We start from the raw sequence: 20,842 nt of genomic DNA on the forward strand, positions 1-20,842 counted from the left end.
AAAGTGTATGGCGCGCACACGGGCAAAGTCCACGGTTATTTTTGAGTACGGTCCCGAGTTTCCGTATCGAGGATTTTTTCATTGAATCCTGCTTTCGATCAGGCGCACGCAGAGAAGGGCTGCTGGGGAAAAGTTGTCGGCAATAACAGTGTGGTGGTTTTTTTTTAGATGTGGCGAAATTCTTCGACACGTTTGAAAAGCGAACGAGTGCAACGTCGCCAAACCTAAATTATGGCGGCGTTCAAAACAAATCGCGCCGCCATAAATATTTACATTTCTTTTATTCTACACTCCTAGCTTTGTCGTAACTAGTTCTTATTTTCCAGTGATAACCAAAATGCTGCATTGCATTCATCCGTCTCCTGGGCTGCTATCATGGATGTATGTTACATTTTTATTCACTCACCTGGATAATGGCCACTACTACCGTGGACTGTTCCTTGACCCTGACATTCTACTCACAAGAAGTTGGTCAAGTACACTTTTCAGACGGTACAATAAAATGGTTTAAGAGTTACCTCTCAGACCATTCTCAAAAAGGTACGTAGTGCTAACATTTCCGTCCACAAATATTAAAATAACAAAGGGTATTCCAGAAGGTTCTGTACTGGGTCCAATTCTGTTCTCATTTAAACAATCTTGGACTAAACTTAAATCACTCAGAATTAAATCTCATTGCTGATGACACTGCCATGCTAGCTTCAGGTAAATCTTCAACACGATTTTAACTTAATTCAATAGCATCACTAAAATTGCTCTTAAATTCCCAAACAACGAAGATCATGCCAATTTGTTCAAACAAAAATCCAGCTTCATTCCCTTCACCGATTATAAATATCCGAAACAACATCATTGAACAAATGGAGTGATTCAAATACTTGGCTTTACTAATTTAATCAAAACTTACATTCAAACCCCTATTGGTCACATCTCAAAGAAATGCAAATAAAAAAGTAAGGTTTTTGTACAGAAACATTGTTTTTTCATCCGATTACGCCTGCAAATTGTTGAAGCTATCATTCTTGCACCTTTTGTCGACTGTGACACTGCTTACAGATCAGCTACTAGCGAAAAACTAAACCGACTACACCCATGTTATAATTCTACTCTTGAATTGGCACTGGATATACCATACAGGACCCACCATTGTGACCTCTACTTAAAATCCAATCCCACATCCCTTGATGCCAAAATAAATCTACGTTTGGCCCTGTTCATCCATAACATCCTTCTTGGCAAATCTGCACTATACTTAGCTCGTTCATTAACTCCATTCTAAAACTCAAGTAACCTAAAACGTCCATCTAATTGCCCTCTGAACTATCCCAAGAACTGGAGTAGGTGACAGCCTTTGCCGTTGCAGCAGCAACGTTTTGGGACAACCTCGTTTTCTCCCTTTTAACACTGTAAATCTTCCTTGAAAAATGCCGTGAAGTGCAGAAGGTTAGTGCTGGATACAACTGCATTTGCCAATGTGATTTGTAGCTTTCATCCTTGCCCATGTTTCGATAGTTCAATTTTAATGTGCAATTTTATTGAGAGGCTGTGTGTGTTGCCTTGGTGTGGTCTGGGACTGTTGTTTTGCTTCCTTGCCCAAGCTTGAGAATTGGTGCACTTATGCAATTTGAACTTATGCATGCTTAATCTATTTTATTTATTTTTAGTCATTTGTTACCTTTCCTCTACTTTGCACCGCTGTCGTTTTACGTCTTGTTCGTTTTTGTAACTTTCTGACCCGCCCCTTACTGGACATCTGTGGAAAAAAAATAGCTTCATAGCTCATCGGATTTCTCCAGGATAAATAAAGATTTGGATTCTGATTCCCCGTAAAACAAATAAGAAATCGATTTCCTTGTTTTGGAACAGCGTCAAAAGTTTTAAAGCGTGGATGTAAGAATATTAATATATATTTTTCACATCCGCAAATATATTTCCCAAATGATGCATAAACGCTTCAGCTGGCTTTGTCAACAAAAGGGGGAACATTTTCCATTCAGCATAACAGCACCAGCCCCATCGTTCCCGATGTCTGATAAGAATGGAGACCCATTAGAGGCAACTTCTGTACATTATTTATAAACAATATTTGAGAGTTGTATACTTTGTGTGTGTTCGTTTGTACGTGCATGCATGCGTGTGTGTGTGTGTGTGTATCTCATCATAATATCATTGGTAGTGTCGCGATTAGTGCGACGCGCAACGAACCCGGTGACCCCAGTTTGATTCCCGCTCACTGCTAAATCAAGTGACGATTATCTGAACTGGTCCTGGGCCTCCCCTAGGTCGACTCGGCCTCATATGAGTACCTGGTAAGGAGTATGAACATTAGGACTGGGGAGACCAGGCATGGTGCTGGCCACGCACACTGACAGCACTTGCCCCAAGACTCTGTTAAGGCTATTGGGGGCATTTTTATCTTTATATATGTCATCATTATCCGCTATTATCATTCTGCTGCTGGATGAAAGCTTTACACCATGTGACCAATATCTATCATGGGCCTGTAATACCTATATATATCTCGTATATTTATGGAACATTGGCCTTATTACTTATCAATGTCAATAGGTTTTAAAAATAATTGTACCAATATATAAATAGACTCAGTTGCTGATTGAATAACATTTTTTTAAAGGTGACTGTAGTAGACATTCAAGCAAACTATTACATTGAGTTGTACAAATGGTAGCAGTAAGTTTGTAAAAAAAAACTTTAGTTTTCATATTCATGAGGCGTGTTATACACCTAATCATGTTGTGCAGTCTCATAGGTTACAACTGAACACCAAAATGTTCACTATATTCATATAGAGAGCACATAGCCGCCCCCCAATTCATACGTAAAACTCGTTGAGGGCCTATACCTTCTACCAGTTTATTTACCATGGCCACGATGTCCTTCTTGCTATTTATTTTCCTTTTTTTCACACTACCAGTCTTCCTTGTAACAAAACAGGGGGGGGGGGAGCGTTTTGTTGGTTGTCGACAAAGCGCACGCAATACACGAATGAATAAAAACGCGTGGTAAGTTCTTCTGAAATACACCACCAGGTTTTTCACTGTGCAGGGCTGCGTTTCCGCTGGGCCCAGGGACTACACGGCATAGGTGGAGCCTTAAATACGTCGGATATGCCATCGCAAATACAAATCGACAGTCGCAACCGCGTGCAAAGGAAGGTTCTTAGACAAAAATGAAAGCGCTTACTGCTCAAACGTGGGAAAATGCCCTTGGAAGTGAGCGCGTGAATATGCTTTGAGTTTAACGGCGCATTATCGCGCGTCAGAAGGTCTGGTCTGTGAGCGAACGTCCACGGAAAAAAATGGCAACTACCACCATCGTGTTTGAATTTCTGCACTGGGTGAGCGGGCAGTGAATCGGTCGGGGCGGATAGGTGACGGTCAGATACGCGACGTTGTATTGCAGTTTTGCGTTCTATTACGAGGGGTCCCGCTGCGTGGTGGCAAGCCCTCGCATTTAGCCTCGCCTCTTACAAGCGTGCCTTGTATCAGCAGAAAGAGAGAAACTGGTCGAGACCTGGGGTAGTAACGGGGGCCAAACGATGGATTTTTTTCGGCAGTAGCAGAGGCTGCCGGCAAAGCCCAGCGTCCCGACGCTTGTGCCCCGGCTCGCTTCCGATAGCGCACAGCACGGTTCGTGTAAACCCGTCGTAAACCAAGCAACTCGCGCCGGTCTGGCCGACTACAACACGTTTTTTTAATTATATAAATCGACCAGCCCTCTTAACTATTTATACTATATATGTATGTAGAATTTTACACACGTGCGCAAAAAACGTATATTTATTTTTAATAAAAATGAGTTTTTTTTTTTACGTGTGCAGGATTTCGTTTTTACACACTTGCCAGGGTGGTCACAGCAGTCTCGCCTGGTTTGATGCCCGCTGGGGTGCAGTGTTTGTGGGTCAGTTTCCAGGCCTTGGGCAGTGAGTTGTGTGTGGTGGGGTGGGGGGAGAGAAGATGAGGGGTGAATAGAAGAATTTAAGAGGTTGGAAAGTGAAGGGGGGGTTAGAAGGCACCTTGAGAGCACATGTCATAGAGGGAATACATTTGGTGACGTCCCCCTCGACTGCATGCGTGATAGAACGCGGCGATTATTTTTGGTGCTGTCACAGTGGAGCTGATAAAGTGATGTAAATGCTTGCCAATGGCATCCTTGTGTTATCCTTATTGACACAGTGTATAGTACAAAGACAAAGGTTCCCGCGTGGCCTATACACAGACTGTTGGGGCAAGTGCTGTTAGTGAGCTCATATGAAGGTCGGTAAGCGCACGAGGGCATCGCGTGGCCAGGACCATGCCCACACCAGGTACTCATTTAAGACCAAGTCAACCCTATGGAAGGCGCTGGATCGTTTCATATATTTGCCACTGATGTCAGCCGTGGCCGGGAAATGAACCCAGGTGTCTGGGTTTTATAGCGCAACATGCAAATCACTTACGATGATATCTCTCCACTCGATATGTCAACTCGCACACAACAACAATAACAACAAGAACAACAACAGATCCTCTGTGAGCTTTCACAAAAGCGGCGACGAAGTTGCATTCGGCAGCGGGGGTCGCAGGCAACGATGCGAAGCTTGAAATTTTTCGAGGTCGGGATAGGTTTCATCGCATTATTTATTTACCTACTCCGCTAATGCGATTTCCAACGAGGCATTTCCTCTTCTCGGCGAAGACCGGCACTAAGAACCGGGAGGCCGACAGGTTCGCAACAATGGGGCCGTGTGTCTGCGGCGCACGCGCGCGTTCGCACGCCGCCCCCCGCCCCCCCGTGTGTCTCTATGCACAGGTGTGCGCTTGTTGCACGCACGCGTATATCTGAGACGTGGGCGTTCTCCAGTCGAGCTGTGTGTGTGTGTTGAGAACGAGAGAACGAAACACACGAGACTTTGTTGCATGTGTGTGTGCGAGCGCGGCCGCGGCAGCAACACGCAAGAGCATTCCCACCCCTCGTGAAATTTAAGCAAGAGTGCGCGAGTGGATTAGAGAGTGTGCGTGTTGTGTGCGTACGTTTTGGGCCGATTGCCCAGCGCGGCGGCGTGTAAACATCGCCGCTGGGGAGACAAAGGCGGCCGGGTGTGGTGTAGGACACCCACTCCCTCGTGTGCCGTGCCGGTCTTCACATGTGCTCGCTAGCAGCGTTTGTCCAAAAAAGTATGTTGTGGCTGTACGGGGGATATATGTCTTTGTACTTTAGGGGAGTAGTGGTGAAGTGGTTAAAGCAGCGCTCTCTACGAAGCCTGGCGACCAACAACGGCGACGAATATCTGAACCGATTCTATTCTGGGCATCCCCTAGGTCGACTTAACCTTGAATGAGTACCTGGTGCAGTGTGTAAACACTGGGGAGGTAAAGGCGGGTCGGGAGTGGTTCCTGCCACTCACCTCTGCGTGTGCCATGCCGGCTGAATAGGTACTCACTCACAGCACTTGTCCCAAAAGTCGCGTAGGCTATAGGGGGGACTTTTCTCTTTGTGTGTGAGTATATTCTCGAGATGACTAGTGCAGGTGTGTTGGCCCTGTGTACCTGTGTGTGTATGCATTGTCACCTGTGCTCGCAATTACACAGTAGACAACGTAACTTTTCATATACATATACAAATTAACTTATTTTTTTACAAATAGTTCGAGACGTTGACAGTTCCAATGGCATTGTGTTTTTATTACTTTCCCAATGTACATGCTTGTTTTTACATATATACGTGTATCAAATGCAATACAAATTTTAAGTCAATATATTTATCAATTTGTCGCCTTTAGGCACGAATACACAAATGACCGTGCACCCTTTTCAGATTCACGTGCACAGACTCCAGTGTGGCTTTCTTGTTGTGTAAGAACGATCATAACCTGTGCTCCTCTTTGTCATCAATCATCAATCGTTCTTGGCTGTGGTCAATCCACTGTTGGACGGATGCCCCCCCCCCCCCAAGCCTCTCACACTCGCCGCGACGCAACAAAATCCACCTTTGGCACCTGCTCACGAGCCGGCCCTCATCGCCAGCCACCTCCTCGTCTGTGAGCGCGTTACCCCCCGGGGGACGCGCTCCATCCCCCCCCCCCGGTCATCCTTGGCCATCGACCGTCGTTTCTCCAGGCCGCAACGTCGTACCGCCCGAGGAGGCCCGCTTTACTTTTTTCTCGACGGTTTTCAACGACGACCGCCGGCATTCGCGTGCGGGGCTCGGGGCGGCCGTTGCGGTCCCTCTGGACACGCGCGCTCGGGACGGGCGGATTCTGGCTCGGCCAACGGACAAAGACGGCGGATGCGCTTCTGCGGCCGTCCGGAACGCTCTCTCTTCCCATACGAGGAACCACTGGGAGCTGTGCACTTTTACGGCATTTTTCGTTCAGTTTGTTGTCCTTCCTCCGCACATCCGTTCAGCACACTTGGATACGTACGGCGCAAACGAAGTTTAACATACCGTCCGGCACGGCTAGTGTTGTGGCTAGTCCTTCCTCTCTTTACTCTCCATGCTCAGCCCGTTGACTTTTCTTCAAAACCCACTCTGGCCCGCACGCAACGCTTCATCGGCGAACGCTGCGCTCGTGCGCGCAAGCGCCCGGCTCTTGCGATCTCCCCGCGCTAATCATCTTGTCAAAACTTTGTCACGGTGCGTTGTTGAGACGGGGGGGGGGTGTGGGGGGGGCAATGACCGACGGGGGGAAGGAAGGGGGCCGTCACGCGGGGTTAGTGGCTTTCGAAGGGAGCGAGCGGGACACACTTTTTGAAGTGGTCTAAATCATGCCGCCACCGCCGTGTTTTCTTTTCCCCTCCTCCCCGCGGTCGCGCTGCACGGCTCTCCCGACCCCGGGGGTGCTTCCGGCGTCGCAGGCGCACGTTCTTTCGGTCCGCGGTGTCCGACGTTTCGCTCCTCCTCCACGTGCCGGAGGGGGGGGGGGGAGCTCTTTTTTATCGGCGGCTCGGTTTTGCGTTCCGGAAGAATCTTCTTCTGCGTCGCGACGCGAACGCGCGTCGGAGGAGGTCTAAATAGCAGAGTGTGCGGCGAGCACGCTTGTGCAATCACTGGCGCTCACACAAACTGACGACGTACATCGCGTGTTTCGAAGCGATCTGGCCCGAGAGACGGCGGTGTATCATCGGAGCCGTGTTCACTCGCTGAAATGACAAAGAAAGGTGTTTTACAGATTGTTATATTTCCTAGATCAATAAGCATTTGCAATCCGATGGAACGTTTACATTCGTTTTGCTCTGGCTATTTGCAAACCGCAGGAGATGATCATTCAATTAGTCAATTACAACTTTGTTTCTTTACAGATGCCGTTATTAAACCTAGGCCCCTGTAATGTTAATAACCGTTCTCCAATTAAACGTTAAAACCACGCGATTAGAATAATAATGATCAAGTTAATCTAAAAACCGTACATTTTGTGACGCTATTTTAACCTTAATCTGTATAATGGCAGGCTAAAGATGTAACATTTAAAGTTTTTTTGGTTTTAAAGCATTGAATGTCCAGGCGTGACAAAGGTAAAATGATGACCGCGATGAAGCACATTTCTAAACGTCGTACAAACGTTGGTTTGAACGGCTTCTCGTGGTAACAATCGCTTTTTACTTTTTGACATGAACATTAAACAGCGATTGACGTGTTAACCGCAACATCAGCAACTTTTATGCACACTTAAACCCCGTTTGGTTTCTTAACTGATGTGGACACAGATGAAACGTATAATTCCGCTGTGAATTATTCGAATCCAGCATTAAATTGATTTCATAAGCTGATAAAAGTCAATTCTTTGAAGCGAGCCTACCCAATAAACCGTTCAGACACAACTGCAATAGTTCCATTGTTTATTATTCCTATCCGTAACAATAATATCAACAGGAGCAGTTGAATTTCATTTTACTAGCTTCACTCGATTGAAATAATGCCCAATAAAGTACGTGCACCACTCATCCATGGTTATTATGATAATAAGAGTAATCATACTTTTTTTTAGGAGAGTCCTACCACATTGGGTGTTTTATTTCAAGATGTTTCAGCCAATGTCAACGAGACTGAATCAATCAAGTATGGATAAGAAGTACTTCATAAACATGTCAAAGACAAAGATCCCCCCAACCCCGTATGGTCTGAACACATTTTTGGGGCAAGTGAAGGCCGGCACGGCACACGAGGGGGTGGTGTGGCCAGCACCACGCCCGACCGCCTTTGTCTCCCCAGTGGCGATGTTTACACACCGCACCAGGTACTCATTCGGGGTTGAGTCGACTTAGGGGAGGCCCGGGACCGGTTCAGATAATCATCACTGGTGATGATAATCATTACACACACGTATACTCAGACCTAATGTCATCGGGCCACAGCGATACACATTCATGGAGACAACTTACAGTTCACACTTAAGTAGCCAGAATGGGGAAGTATGGTCAACCAAACCCCCATGACTCGCCAGGCCCTGGGGAGGGGGTGGAGGGAGGGCTTCATCCAGCAGTGAGTTGGCAAAAGGCTGCACACGTATATACACAGGATACATATGTTACATATTTATCCTAAACTAAATGAATGCAGGGAACGTACTGCAATGTGCTTCATCCAGAAACGTACATACATGGAAAAAAACCTGCTATGTTTGTGCTTATGTATTTAAGGCATATATGCTTCACAATCAAAATCAATGCCATTAGCATCGCTGTCACACTCAGAACTAAAAGTACCTGGTGCATCTTGTGAGTCACCTCCGTAAATTCAGTAAATTGTACTATTCTTTATTTTTACCGGAATGAGAATACCATGGAGATCCAGTTACACCATACTGAAAAGTAAATTTGCAGCGGCCAGAAATACATTTCACGAATGTACTTTGGCTATTTGAGTTACTGTACAAGAACACTCACAGCACGGGCGAATCGGGGGGCCGTGAGTTTTCGTGCACATAACGGTGCTTGGCTGCAGCGAGTTGCATTGCACTGTGCGGGACCTTGGCACAGTGCGAACGGCTAAAGTTGTTCAACAATGGCCCGAAAAGTCTCACTCGCTCGACAAAACACAAATCCACCGCGGTGTCAAGCAGCAAACTGATCGGTGCGGTTCCTCGTAAAGATTCCCGGAAGATTATTGCCGACGCTCTGCGTGCTTTGGCGTTCTCTCCCGCTCTCTCTCCGTGCCGTTCTTACGTAAGCCGCTTTCCTCCGTCGCGCGCTACCGTGCCGTGGCCGTGCGTTTTGATCGCGTGGGTTTGATGAATGATGAAGCCACGGGGCTGGTTGCGCAAGCGCCACGGCGCTGGGCCGGCGCCTGTGCACGCGGTGGCCGTTGCGCAAAGGATAGGGCGGTGGGTCGACGGCGGCGTCGGGATTCGGTGGGGCGCGGGTCGCGTTCACAAAGGTGCGCCCCTCATCGCCCCGCACGGCCATCCATCTCCCGCACGCCGCGGAGCCGCGCGGCGACGCAGCAAAGAGCTCCACTGTTGCGCGCCCCCGGCGAGTAAATGGCCACTTAAGAACCGGCCACTTGTAAGTGAGGCAATCGCGCGCGGCGGAGCCGCGTGTTGTAAGGAGTGCTGATGGTGATGGGGGTGGTGGCGGTGGACCGGGGGGGCGGGGGGGTAGCGGCGGCGGTGGCGGGCGTCGTGTGTCTGGTGCGATCCGCATAGCGGACGGGTGTGACACACGGGGCGCGCGCGCACAAGCGACCTCGCGCGCGTAATTGTACAGCGCACAATCGTGTACACGTCCGTGTACAACCAGATTTTGTCCGAGCGGCCAGTGACAAACGGCAAGTTTGGTGGTGTAAAAAGATGCCTTCAAACATGAGTGAAAAGGGGCAAGTGAATACGTGTGCTGGGTGCGAGCGCGTGTGCACGTACGTTGCACACGTCCAACGCGTTCGACTTGTCTTTACTGCGCGGTGAATTTCCGCGTCTGTTATGCCACATGCACACGAGCAGCATGAGCACGCGCGGAGCGCACGGCCTGCACACTGGCCACACGGCACGTGCGCACGCACGAACGTAACACGAGCGTAACACGAGCACGCATGCATAATACAACGTGCATGGATTGGCAGTGAACATAGGAACGAAATGTAATTCACGTCCACTATTAGAACAACGCAAGTGTGATAGTGGCGCGCGTTGCTTGCGAACAATCGTGGAAACATACTTTTGTGAGCACGCAGACGTAGCGAGCCTCGCCTGTTACGTCTGCGGGAATTATTTATTCGTAATATAAAACACAGAATTCGAGACGAACACAATATTTTAAAAACAAAAGTGACTTGCTCTGACGTTGTCCCTCCAGTATGACCCCTGTATATTAATCTGAATTGTAATTTGTTTTTCCGGAGTAGAGTTTCTCTTTTTGGAATCGTAATGGGTCTAGCGCTTGCGCCAGTTCTGTCGCTATATATATAAAGCGAGACTATAAAAAGAAGCGTTGGCCGATCGGTTAGAAGGGGCACTCCTTCATCATAATAATAATTAAAAAATCCACGTTTCTATCAATCTAGAGGTTTATAGATTAAAAAATTATCTCATAAATGTCCCCGGGTAGTTGGCGTGAATTCTGCAGAACCACCCCTCCTCCCATCTCGCAGTTCGCAGCTGGAAGCAGAGATTTACATGAACATGTTCGTCCCTGGGATGTGATTTTTAATGAAAAATTTTTTTTTGGATTTGCCACGTTTCCCAGGGCAAAAAAATGTCTTAACACGCCGATTCGCGACGTTGCTCCAGCTTTGCGCACATTCTCTGTCTGTCGCGGTCTGGCAGGCGACACAATAGATTTCATTTGTCTCGCGTTAACCGTTGAACATGAGCGGAGACGCAAAACAGCCAGTCGCAATATTTCACGGATAAAACGAACTCGCGTTACGTTTATTTGTAATTTGAAAGAAAAAAAGAGCCGTTGGAAAGTCCGCGCCGTCGTTCCGTGCAAGCTGGCGGTCGATTAACGGCGGCGATCGGCGCCTTTCACGACCGCGTGGCTCCACGGCGGTTGTGCCGCTGCGAGGCCCCTCCGGCGCATTCTCAGGGGTTGTGCCAACGCATCAATTGGCACGACGTTCGACGTTTCGTCCCCCCCCTCCCAACCCGTCTGGGAGTGCAGCGGTGGGGGTGGGGGTCGAAAAAACCGCCGGTCATCCGGCACGTGAAGCGAAACGTCGGACGTGGCGAGAGACGCACGGGAGCGGTATTTTCACCGCGAGGCGGGCGATCGCCCCCGCCACCTGGGCCGTGTGGGGGACCCCCCGGTGTGTAACGACGTTAGCGGCGTGCAGTGGCACCGGACGTGCGCGTTGCGACTTTGGACGAGCGTCTGGGCACCGAGCCGCGTGGGTTACCAGGGCAGAGCCCGGGTGCTCGCGCAGGCGCTCGCTCTAAATATGGTTTGAGGTTTTGGCAAAACGTCGGGGACGCTTGTGGTGCGGCGCTTTTAAAACTTTCTCGAAACAGCTCGCGCTGCTGTCTTTGTGTAGACCACAGTGGCTGAGCCCCCGATATTAAAAAGAGGAAGGAAAAAGTAATTGAATTCAGTAATGATGACTTTAATAATAGTGGTGGGTCGGGCGGTGGTGGCGGTGGTAATGCTAATGCAAAAAGTACCACTTTGCGCTAAACGTTGTTATGATTGTGTGTTTGCGTTGCATGTGTTTTCTGTTGCGGGTAGTGTGCGTTCTTTCTTTAAATAAAAAAAAGAACACTGATGGGCTTAAGTCGAAGTGTTTTTTTTATTTCTTTACTAGGTTAAAAACTGTTTTTTTTCCTAATTCCTATTATTATTGTAATTCGGACAATTTGCGAAGTGACTCTACGCTCGCGGTTTTTACACGGCAACCCTTTTCTCTCGTTTCGGTCGTTCTCTTCTCCGCGTGAGCGCAAAACGCAACTCGCGAATTCAGCGCCAACGCCCTTCACCTGCAACGTTGCGAGGGCTTAATAAAGTAACAGGAGCTTTTGAAGAAAGGAAAAAACACAAAGGTGGCTGGGGAGGAGCCAGGTGACAGGCCAAATACCAAAAATAAAAGACACTCACGAGGGGTATCCGATTCTACGGGCAGAGTCGTCGCACTTTTTACATTTCACGCACTGTACGGACACGTTTGGATTCGGATTGAAGGGCTACATCGGGGATTTATTTTCATTCCGCAAATGTATTGACTGCGCAAATACCAGCCCCTCCTGTTTTCACGCTCCGCAAGTCATCTTTCCATTTTTTTTACTTCTTGAACGGCGCCCGCCCGCCCCTCTCTCGGCGATGACCGCTCCGCTCCCCAAAACCCCAGCGCCGCTCGGCACTTAAATAATAAATTTGCGCTCGGGCGAAAAACGTTTCGCCTAACGTGAAGTAACAACGCGATACCGCCCCGGGATTTCACCGGTGCTGTGAATGGGCGGCATTCATACGGCACAGCTGTGCATAAAGTACACGTAATTAATTCACTTTCATTATGAAGACCGTTGTGAATTTTGGTTGGGGGGGTGGGGGGTTTTTCCTCCCCCTACATATTTTTTTTCGTCGCGCTTCTCGATGTAACACTCGCGCAAACTTTAGCCGACGCGAGCGGCTTTTGCGTCGTGTGCGAACGCAGCGCTGACACTATACGTGCGACGGCGCTCAGCGACGATCTCCCCCCGGCGTCTCTGCGCGCGTCGTACAGCAGCGGCCACTTGGTTCAAGCCGCGCACGCAAGCAGCGACATTCGTAACATTTTACTCTCAGCGACAAAATAAAATAGATTCTTGTTAAGCGTCCCACCTCCCTCCAAAATACGCCAAACCAGAAGGGAGACTTCACTCCTGACCGCAGGCTACGCGAGTAAACGCCGCATAGCTGCCTCTTTGTCAATCTCACGAGGCGACCGACCGATCGCCCTTCTGACTGACTTTTTGGCGAAATTATTATTTTGCTGACTTGGCTGGCGTTGCTGATTCGACGGACTCACGAGATAACTGACTCGGGTCGACTGGCAAACCGGCTGTGACGATCTTTGCACGCGAAATTAGTTTTCATTCGCGCATTTCACCAAACTGACGCCCCACCTCCGATCGGCACGGTCGGCTACGCACGGTGCGAAAGAAGTCGACTGGAGGCTTTACGAGCCTTTAGAGACGGACGGCACGAGGGGTTCTCGGCCTGCCGGAGCTTCCGCACACGCCGTCTCTGCGAGCAAAAATAAATACTTTCGGGAGCTCTCTCCGGGCGGAGTGGCAAAACCGCCGTGCACCGCACGAAAGCCGCGGCGGCCTCGTGGTTAGCCGTGAGTCATCGAGGGCTGACTTCGCCGAGGAATCCTTTGCCGGGGCTTACGTAAGCTTGCGACTCGACCACCCGCTCGATTGGCGGAGAGCCGCTTGCAAGCGCGGTCGGAGCCTCGGGGCGCGGTAGTGCTGGTGCACGCCACACCGCTCCCCGAGGTAGCCGGCGTTTGGACAGCCCCGGCCGCCACCATTATTCCTATAGCCATGTTTTTTTGTGCCTCTCATTGGCATTGGCCATGATCCGCTGCTGGATGATGGCCACCCCCCACAGCCATTGCGTCGACGCTGGGGGGATTGTTTGTTCCAGCTCAGTTTTTTTTGCCTTTTTAAAGTTTTGTTTAATCTTGTTTGTTGTGCACGTTGTCGATGCTCGCATTGGTTTTGAATATTGTATTTGGTCTGCGGATACAACTTCACGACCGAGTGCTTACTTGGACTCCCTCTGCTCTGGCATCTCGAGATGCAATGCATGGGAGGTATAAATAATAATCAACGATGATGAATTAATAATAAAAACTATTCTCATGATGATTATTAGTCTTGCTTTATTTAGGTTTTTTTTTGTTGCAATGTAAACATCACTATGCGTGGTGCAGCCAAAACGAAGTCTTTACTGAGAATAACAACGCACAAATCAGACAAACAGAAATTTAATTTGCCGACGAAAATGTACTTAGAACGTTTTCGCGCCACCTGAACAAATAAAATGTGCGTTGCGACTCGTTGACTGCTCGTTTCGTGTAGGCCAAGCTTTGACTCGTTAGCGCTTTGCAGCGTTAACGGGCATGAGTTGGATTCGTGTACGCGCGTACTAGCGCGGTAATTCATCGCCATCCCTACCCACTCTCGCCGTCCACGCCACATTAAAATCTTATCAAATTAATAAATCGGAGGCATTCCTTTGGCACACAGCAGAGGGATTGATTCAGGCAGTTGTAGAAAGGGCTGCACCACACCTCCATCTGCACCTTTCTATACAGGAAGTCATTAATCGAACCGGTACTTTTGAATTATTATTTTTTTCTCAGAGTGATTTTTTTTTTCTTTTCTAAACCCAGTGCCTCTGCGAAAAAATAATCTGCACCTGTGCTCCCGGCGCATGTGTGCGTCTTTGTGCGTGCTCGCGTGTGCGCACACACGTGTGTCCACGTGCGTTCAGAGAAACCTTAAAGTAGCCGCTTGTTCGTCGCGAGCACACTGACTTTATTGAGTCCCGCTAAATGCTCATATTTTCCGCCGAGCGCTGGGGGCGGCTGCTTACTCAGAAAAAAAATCCTGTTTACACTGTATATTTTAGCAAGGCGTAACAGCCCCGTATGAAAAAAAACCCTTGGCCTACAGCCGTCTTACTTTACAACTTTTTTTGTTCATTTTCTTTATTTTTCTTTCAACGCATGAGATTAACATTCACAATTTTGACCCGGGTCAGAGTCTGAAACTACACTTCCACTCTCCAGGGTCGAAGATTAGGGCCTAGGCCAAATATTTGACTTACAGGATATTTGTGTATTTGTTGAACGTATGTTTGACTGAAATTTACGAAACAAATACAAAAAAATGTCTCAAAGTATTAAATTAACACTTTTCTGTGCTCATCCCAATTGACGATTGTTGGTCAGTCATGGAATGTCCATATTATTGTGGCAAGAACCAGTCTCACAAAACCACACACACGCACAAACAAATCTTAGCAAAATACATATGTAATTATACAAACATTCTAAATCTTAATTAAATTTAAATACAAAAAAACATGTTTGTTCGATTGCCACGCAACAACGTTGCTTCCAGTGGCAGAGTGGGTGGGAGAGTGCTGCCCTCTACTGCCTTAATGACGTGTCCCTTGAAGGCATCTGGCAGGTAGCTCTGTAATATCCACTTCCTTGAACCGCTTTCTAACATGAAGGCTCACACTGTTCTGCGAGATTCCAACGGATTATCTGCCTCGTGGCATTCCACAAACCTCATCAGATTTATCGTCGCGTGAGCAACGTGTCGAATTGTTTCAAAAGCAAAAAAACAAAGTGTGTGGTTTGTGTTCTAAATGCAGGGTGTCTAATCTGCGTGTGTTTATCTCCCCTTGTTTCCCCCTCTGTGCGTGCGTGCATGCGCGTCTGTCTTTCCCCGTCATCTATCGGCAGAAGGAGGCCAGACGGGCAGTCCGAGTCACGAGAACATGTCTGCCAGCGAAGCTGAGATCAAATCGGAAAACGGTAAAAGAGCACGCGCAAGATGAGCAAGAGTGTGGCGGTGACGGTGGTGGTGCTTGTGATGGTGGTGGTGGTGGTACTTGTGATGGTGGTGGTGCTTGTGATGGTGACGGTGGTGGTGCTTGTGATGGTGACTGTGGTGGTGTTTGTGATGGTGGTGGTGCTTGTGATGGTGACGGTGGTGGTGTTTGTGATGGTGGTGGTGGTGGTACTTGTGATGGTGGTGGTGCTTGTGATGGTGACGGTGGTGGTGCTTGTGATGGTGACGGTGGTGGTGTTTGTGATGGTGATTGTGGTGGTGTTTGTGATGGTGGTGGTGCTTGTGATGGTGACGGTGGTGGTGTTTGTGATGGTGATTGTGGTGGTGTTTGTGATGGTGGTGGTGCTTGTGATGGTGACGGTGGTGGTGCTTGTGATGGTGACGGTGGTGGTGTTTGTGATGGTGACGGTGGTGGTGTTTGTGATGGTGGTGGTGGTGGTGTTTGTGATGGTGGTGGTACTTGTGATGGTGGTAGTACTTGTGATGGTGACGTTGGTGGTGTTTGTGATGGTGATTGTGGTGGTGTTTGTGATGGTGGTGGTGCTTGTGATGGTGACGGTGGTGGTGTTTGTGATGGTGACGGTGGTGGTGTTTGTGATGGTGACGGTGGTGGTGTTTGTGATGGTGGTAGTGGTGGTGTTTGTGATGGTGGTGGTGGTGGTACTTGTGATGGTGGTAGTACTTGTGATGGTGACGGTGGTGGTGTTTGTGATGGTGATTGTGGTGGTGTTTGTGATGGTGGTGGTGCTTGTGATGGTGACGGTGGTGGTGTTTGTGATGGTGACGGTGGTGGTGTTTGTGATGGTGGTGGTGGTGGTACTTGTGATGGTGGTAGTACTTGTGATGGTGACGGTGGTGGTGTTTGTGATGGTGGTGGTGGTGGTACTTGTGATGGTGGTAGTACTTGTGATGGTGACGGTGGTGGTGTTTGTGATGGTGGTGGTGGTGGTACTTGTGACGGTGGTGGTGCTTGTGATGGTGACGGTGGTGGTGTTTGTGATGGTGGTGGTGGTGGTACTTGTGACGGTGGTAGTACTTGTGATGGTGACGGTGGTGGTGTTTGTGATGGTGATTGTGGTGGTGTTTGTGATGGTGGTGGTGCTTGTGATGGTGACGGTGGTGGTGCTTGTGATGGTGACGGTGGTGGTGTTTGTGATGGTGACGGTGGTGGTACTTGTGATGGTGGTAGTACTTGTGATGGTGACGGTGGTGGTGTTTGTGATGGTGATTGTGGTGGTGTTTGTGATGGTGGTGGTGCTTGTGATGGTGACGGTGGTGGTGCTTGTGATGGTGACGGTGGTGGTGTTTGTGATGGTGACGGTGGTGGTGCTTGTGATGGTGACGGTGGTGGTGCTTGTGATGGTGACGGTGGTGGTGCTTGTGATGGTGACGGTGGTGGTGTTTGTGATGGTGGTGGTGGTGGTACTTGTGATGGTGGTAGTACTTGTGATGGTGACGGTGGTGGTGTTTGTGATGGTGGTGGTGGTGGTACTTGTGATGGTGGTAGTACTTGTGATGGTGACGGTGGTGGTGTTTGTGATGGTGATTGTGGTGGTGTTTGTGATGGTGGTGGTGCTTGTGATGGTGACGGTGGTGGTGCTTGTGATGGTGACGGTGGTGGTGTTTGTGATGGTGGTGGTGGTGGTACTTGTGATGGTGGTAGTACTTGTGATGGTGACGGTGGTGGTGTTTGTGATGGTGATTGTGGTGGTGTTTGTGATGGTGGTGGTGCTTGTGATGGTGACGGTGGTGGTGCTTGTGATGGTGACGGTGGTGGTGTTTGTGATGGTGACGGTGGTGGGTGGTGTAGGTGGGGGACCATAGTGCAACGCTTACCACGCTACGCTACAAACCCGGCGACCCAAGTTCAATTCCCGCTCACGGCCATCAACACCATTGACGATTATTTAAATCGCTCCTGGGCCTCCTGTAGGTCGACTTGGCCTCAAATCCTGGTACGATGTGTAAACATCGCCACTGGGGAAGCAAAGGCGGCCAGGCGTGGTGCCGTGCCGGCCTTCGTAGGTGCTCACTAACAGTACTTGCCCCAACAGTCTGTTAAGGCTTTATGGGGGATCTTTGTCTTTGTGGTGTCGTTGCTGGTTAGTGGATTGTGGTGGAGGTCACCATGGTGGAGGCTGTGGTGATGACTGTGGTGGCAGTAGTGGCTGGTGGTGTGTGGTGGATATGGCAAATGGTGATAACTGATCATGATGGTGGAAGTGTTGCAAATGGTGATGATGGTGGTGGTGGCGGTGATCATGGTGGTGTGAAATTAGATGTGGCGGTAGCGGTTGTTGTTCTAGTGAAGGTGACAGTGGTGCTGCTGGTGGTGGTTGTGGCGGTGGGTGGTTGGGAAGATGGTGGTCGTGGGTGAGTGGTCACGATGATGGTGGTATCTGTGGCGGTAGTGGTGGTGGTCACGACCGTGGTGGTAAGGGAACACGGTGATTGCAGTTGTGGTTGTTGTGGCGGTCGTGATGATGATGACGGTGGTGGCGGCGGCGGTTGTTGTTGTTTTTGTGGTTGGTGAACCAAAATCCCTCGCTCAAAAAATCCCAACGCTCATTTAGAGCCCCGTGTAAACGCGGAGCGTTGCGCGCCCGTTACTCTCCGCAATCGTTTGCCGTTGGTAGCGTGTATTATTAATTAGCATTCCTCTAAAACTCTGGAGGTCATGACCGACGATAGCTGTGTACAGCAAAAAAAAAACCTTCGTTTTTTTTTTATTCCAGCGCCCATTACATAAGAACGACATAACGTTCATGGCCAAGTCTGGCTCCGAGCACCCCCCCCCACCCCTCTCCCTCCACCCCTCCCCCCCCACCCCTCCCCGAACTCGCTCTCTGGCTTTTTTTTTTGCAAACGCCGATTTTTTATTTTTTGGAGTCGGCACGTGGCCTCTACGCGAGTCGTCACCCGCGCGAGACGTCGCGCCCATTGGGAGAAGGCCGCCACCTCCACGGCGCAAACTACTGGCGCATCGTGGGCACCGGGTGGGAATGGGGCTGGCGGTACGCCCCACGGAACATGGAAATTTGAACCCCCGTGACTGCGTTCCAGAAGGAATCAAGGATTCGCCTCTTTTTTTACTCATGAATAGACCCCGCACAGAGACCCGCAGACACGCACAAAGACCCACGGACATGCAGAGAGACCTACAGACACACACAGCGACCCACAGACACGTACAAAGACCCACGGACATGCAGAGAGACCCACAGACACGCACAGAGACCCACGGACACACACAGAGGCCTACAGACACACAAATTAAATAACCCTATCTACCCTGACTTTTGGTCAACCCAGTATATACAGTTGCTGTACACAGACTCAAAGGTCCAAATTTCCCAGCAGGCCAGCAACAAACGGCACTCTTGAAGTAGTAACCGACAGAGAGTGAATATGTTTCTTGAATTGAGCAAGTTTATGCTCAGAACTTGGGAAAAGTGACAATGAGAAGGAATTCCAAAGTGGGAGCAGTACGAAGGGAAGAAGCGAAATTAGAAGAGTTTTGACCTGCATCGTGGTGGTTGAACACAGCCTGGTGGATAAGACGAAACAGTTGGGGGCACCACTGGTGGCGAGATGTTAACTACCTCGCTTGGTATAGAGGGAAATTGTGGGTTTGACCCCGACCCTGACGCCTTACAGATTGTTCCCGGGACAGCTGCTTTTAAGGAATGAGGGCGACGTTCCTGGGAAAAACCAGGACAACTCCTCAGCATTAGCGCTGACATCGGGAACGGCTCCACGTGCGCCGTGACCGATTTGTTAATATCCGGTGGCCGTGGAATTCACATTCACAGCCGGCCCAAGGTGTCTGGACACTGACGAAAAACTAAACTTTTTCTTGTTTTACCCGGCAAGGCTCGCGGAGCTATGTAGCTCTTTTTCAGAAGTGGCCTGGCCACATGATAGCCAACGAAGTTGCTTATCGCGTGGAAATTTACAGCAGCCAAATACTCTAAACACGCGTTTACAAATGTGGAGGGAAAAAAACCTTGCAACCACGGGGAGAGAGACACGCAAACTCCAAATATACAGCAGCAGGCGTCAGGGTCGGGATGGAATCCACGACCTCCTGCGTACCAGGCGAGGCGGTTAACATCTCCTAGCCACCGTGATGATGATGAGAGAGAGACACGCAAACTCCAAATATACAGCAGCAGGCATCAGGGTCGGGATGGAATCCACGACCTCCTGCGTACCAAGCGAGGTGGTTAACATCTCCTAGCCACCGTGATGATGATGAGAGAGAGACACGCAAACTCCAAATATACAGCAGCATGCGTCAGGGTCGGGATGGAATCTACGACCTCCTGCGTACCAGGCAAGGCGGTTAACATCTCCTAGCCACCGTGATGATGATGAGAGAGAGACACGCAAACTCCAGATATGCAGCAGGTGTTAGAGTCAGGATGGAATCCACGACCTCCTGCGTACCAGGCGAGGCGGTTAACATCTCCTAGCCACCGTGATGATGATGAGAGAGAGACACGCAAACTCCAAATATACAGCAGCAGGCATCAGGGTCGGGATGGAATCCACGACCTCCTGCGTACCAGGCGAGGTGGTTAACATCTCCTAGCCACCGTGATGATGATGAGAGAGAGACACGCAAACTCCAAATATACAGCAGCATGCGTCAGGGTCGGGATGGAATCTACGACCTCCTGCGTACCAGGAAAGGCGGTTAACATCTCCTAGCCACCGTGATGATGATGAGAGAGAGACACGCAAACTCCAGATATGCAGCAGGTGTTAGAGTCAGGATGGAATCCACGACCTCCTGCGTACCAGGCGAGGCGGTTAACATCTCCTAGCCACCGTGATGATGATGAGAGAGAGACACGCAAACTCCAAATATACAGCAGCAGGCATCAGGGTCGGGATGGAATCCACGACCTCCTGCGTACCAGGCGAGGTGGTTAACATCTCCTAGCCACCGTGATGATGATGAGAGAGAGACACGCAAACTCCAAATATACAGCAGCATGCGTCAGGGTCGGGATGGAATCTACGACCTCCTGCGTACCAGGCAAGGCGGTTAACATCTCCTAGCCACCGTGATGATGATGAGAGAGAGACACGCAAACTCCAGATATGCAGCAGGTGTTAGAGTCAGGATGGAATCCACAACCTCCTGCGTACCAGGCGAGGCGGTTAACATCTCCTAGCCACCGTGATGATGATGAGAGAGAGACACGCAAACTCCAAATATACAGCAGCAGGCATCAGGGTCGGGATGGAATCCACGACCTCCTGCGTACCAGGCGAGGCGGTTAACATCTCCTAGCCACCGTGGCACCCACTCCGGTCGCCACGGAATCCACATCC

At 49.5% G+C, this 20,842-nt stretch overlaps 1 protein-coding gene across 6 annotated transcripts in view; it reads left to right on the forward strand.

Moving 5' to 3' along the window:
• Positions 1-20,842, forward strand: part of LOC133351928 (nuclear factor 1 A-type-like) — a 399,089-nt gene that overhangs the window by 315,309 nt on the left and 62,938 nt on the right. For all 6 annotated transcript variants that reach the window (XM_061567537.1, XM_061567542.1, XM_061567543.1 and 3 more), the window contains one exon: positions 15,391-15,462. In XM_061567537.1, coding sequence (XP_061423521.1) covers positions 15,391-15,462 — 72 coding nt within the window. The remainder of the gene's footprint in view (positions 1-15,390; positions 15,463-20,842) is intronic.

This window comes from Lethenteron reissneri, chromosome 39 (assembly GCF_015708825.2).
Source record: "Lethenteron reissneri isolate LAM-NWPU_2019-01 chromosome 39, ASM1570882v1, whole genome shotgun sequence".
Lineage (NCBI taxonomy): Eukaryota > Metazoa > Chordata > Hyperoartia > Petromyzontiformes > Petromyzontidae > Lethenteron > Lethenteron reissneri.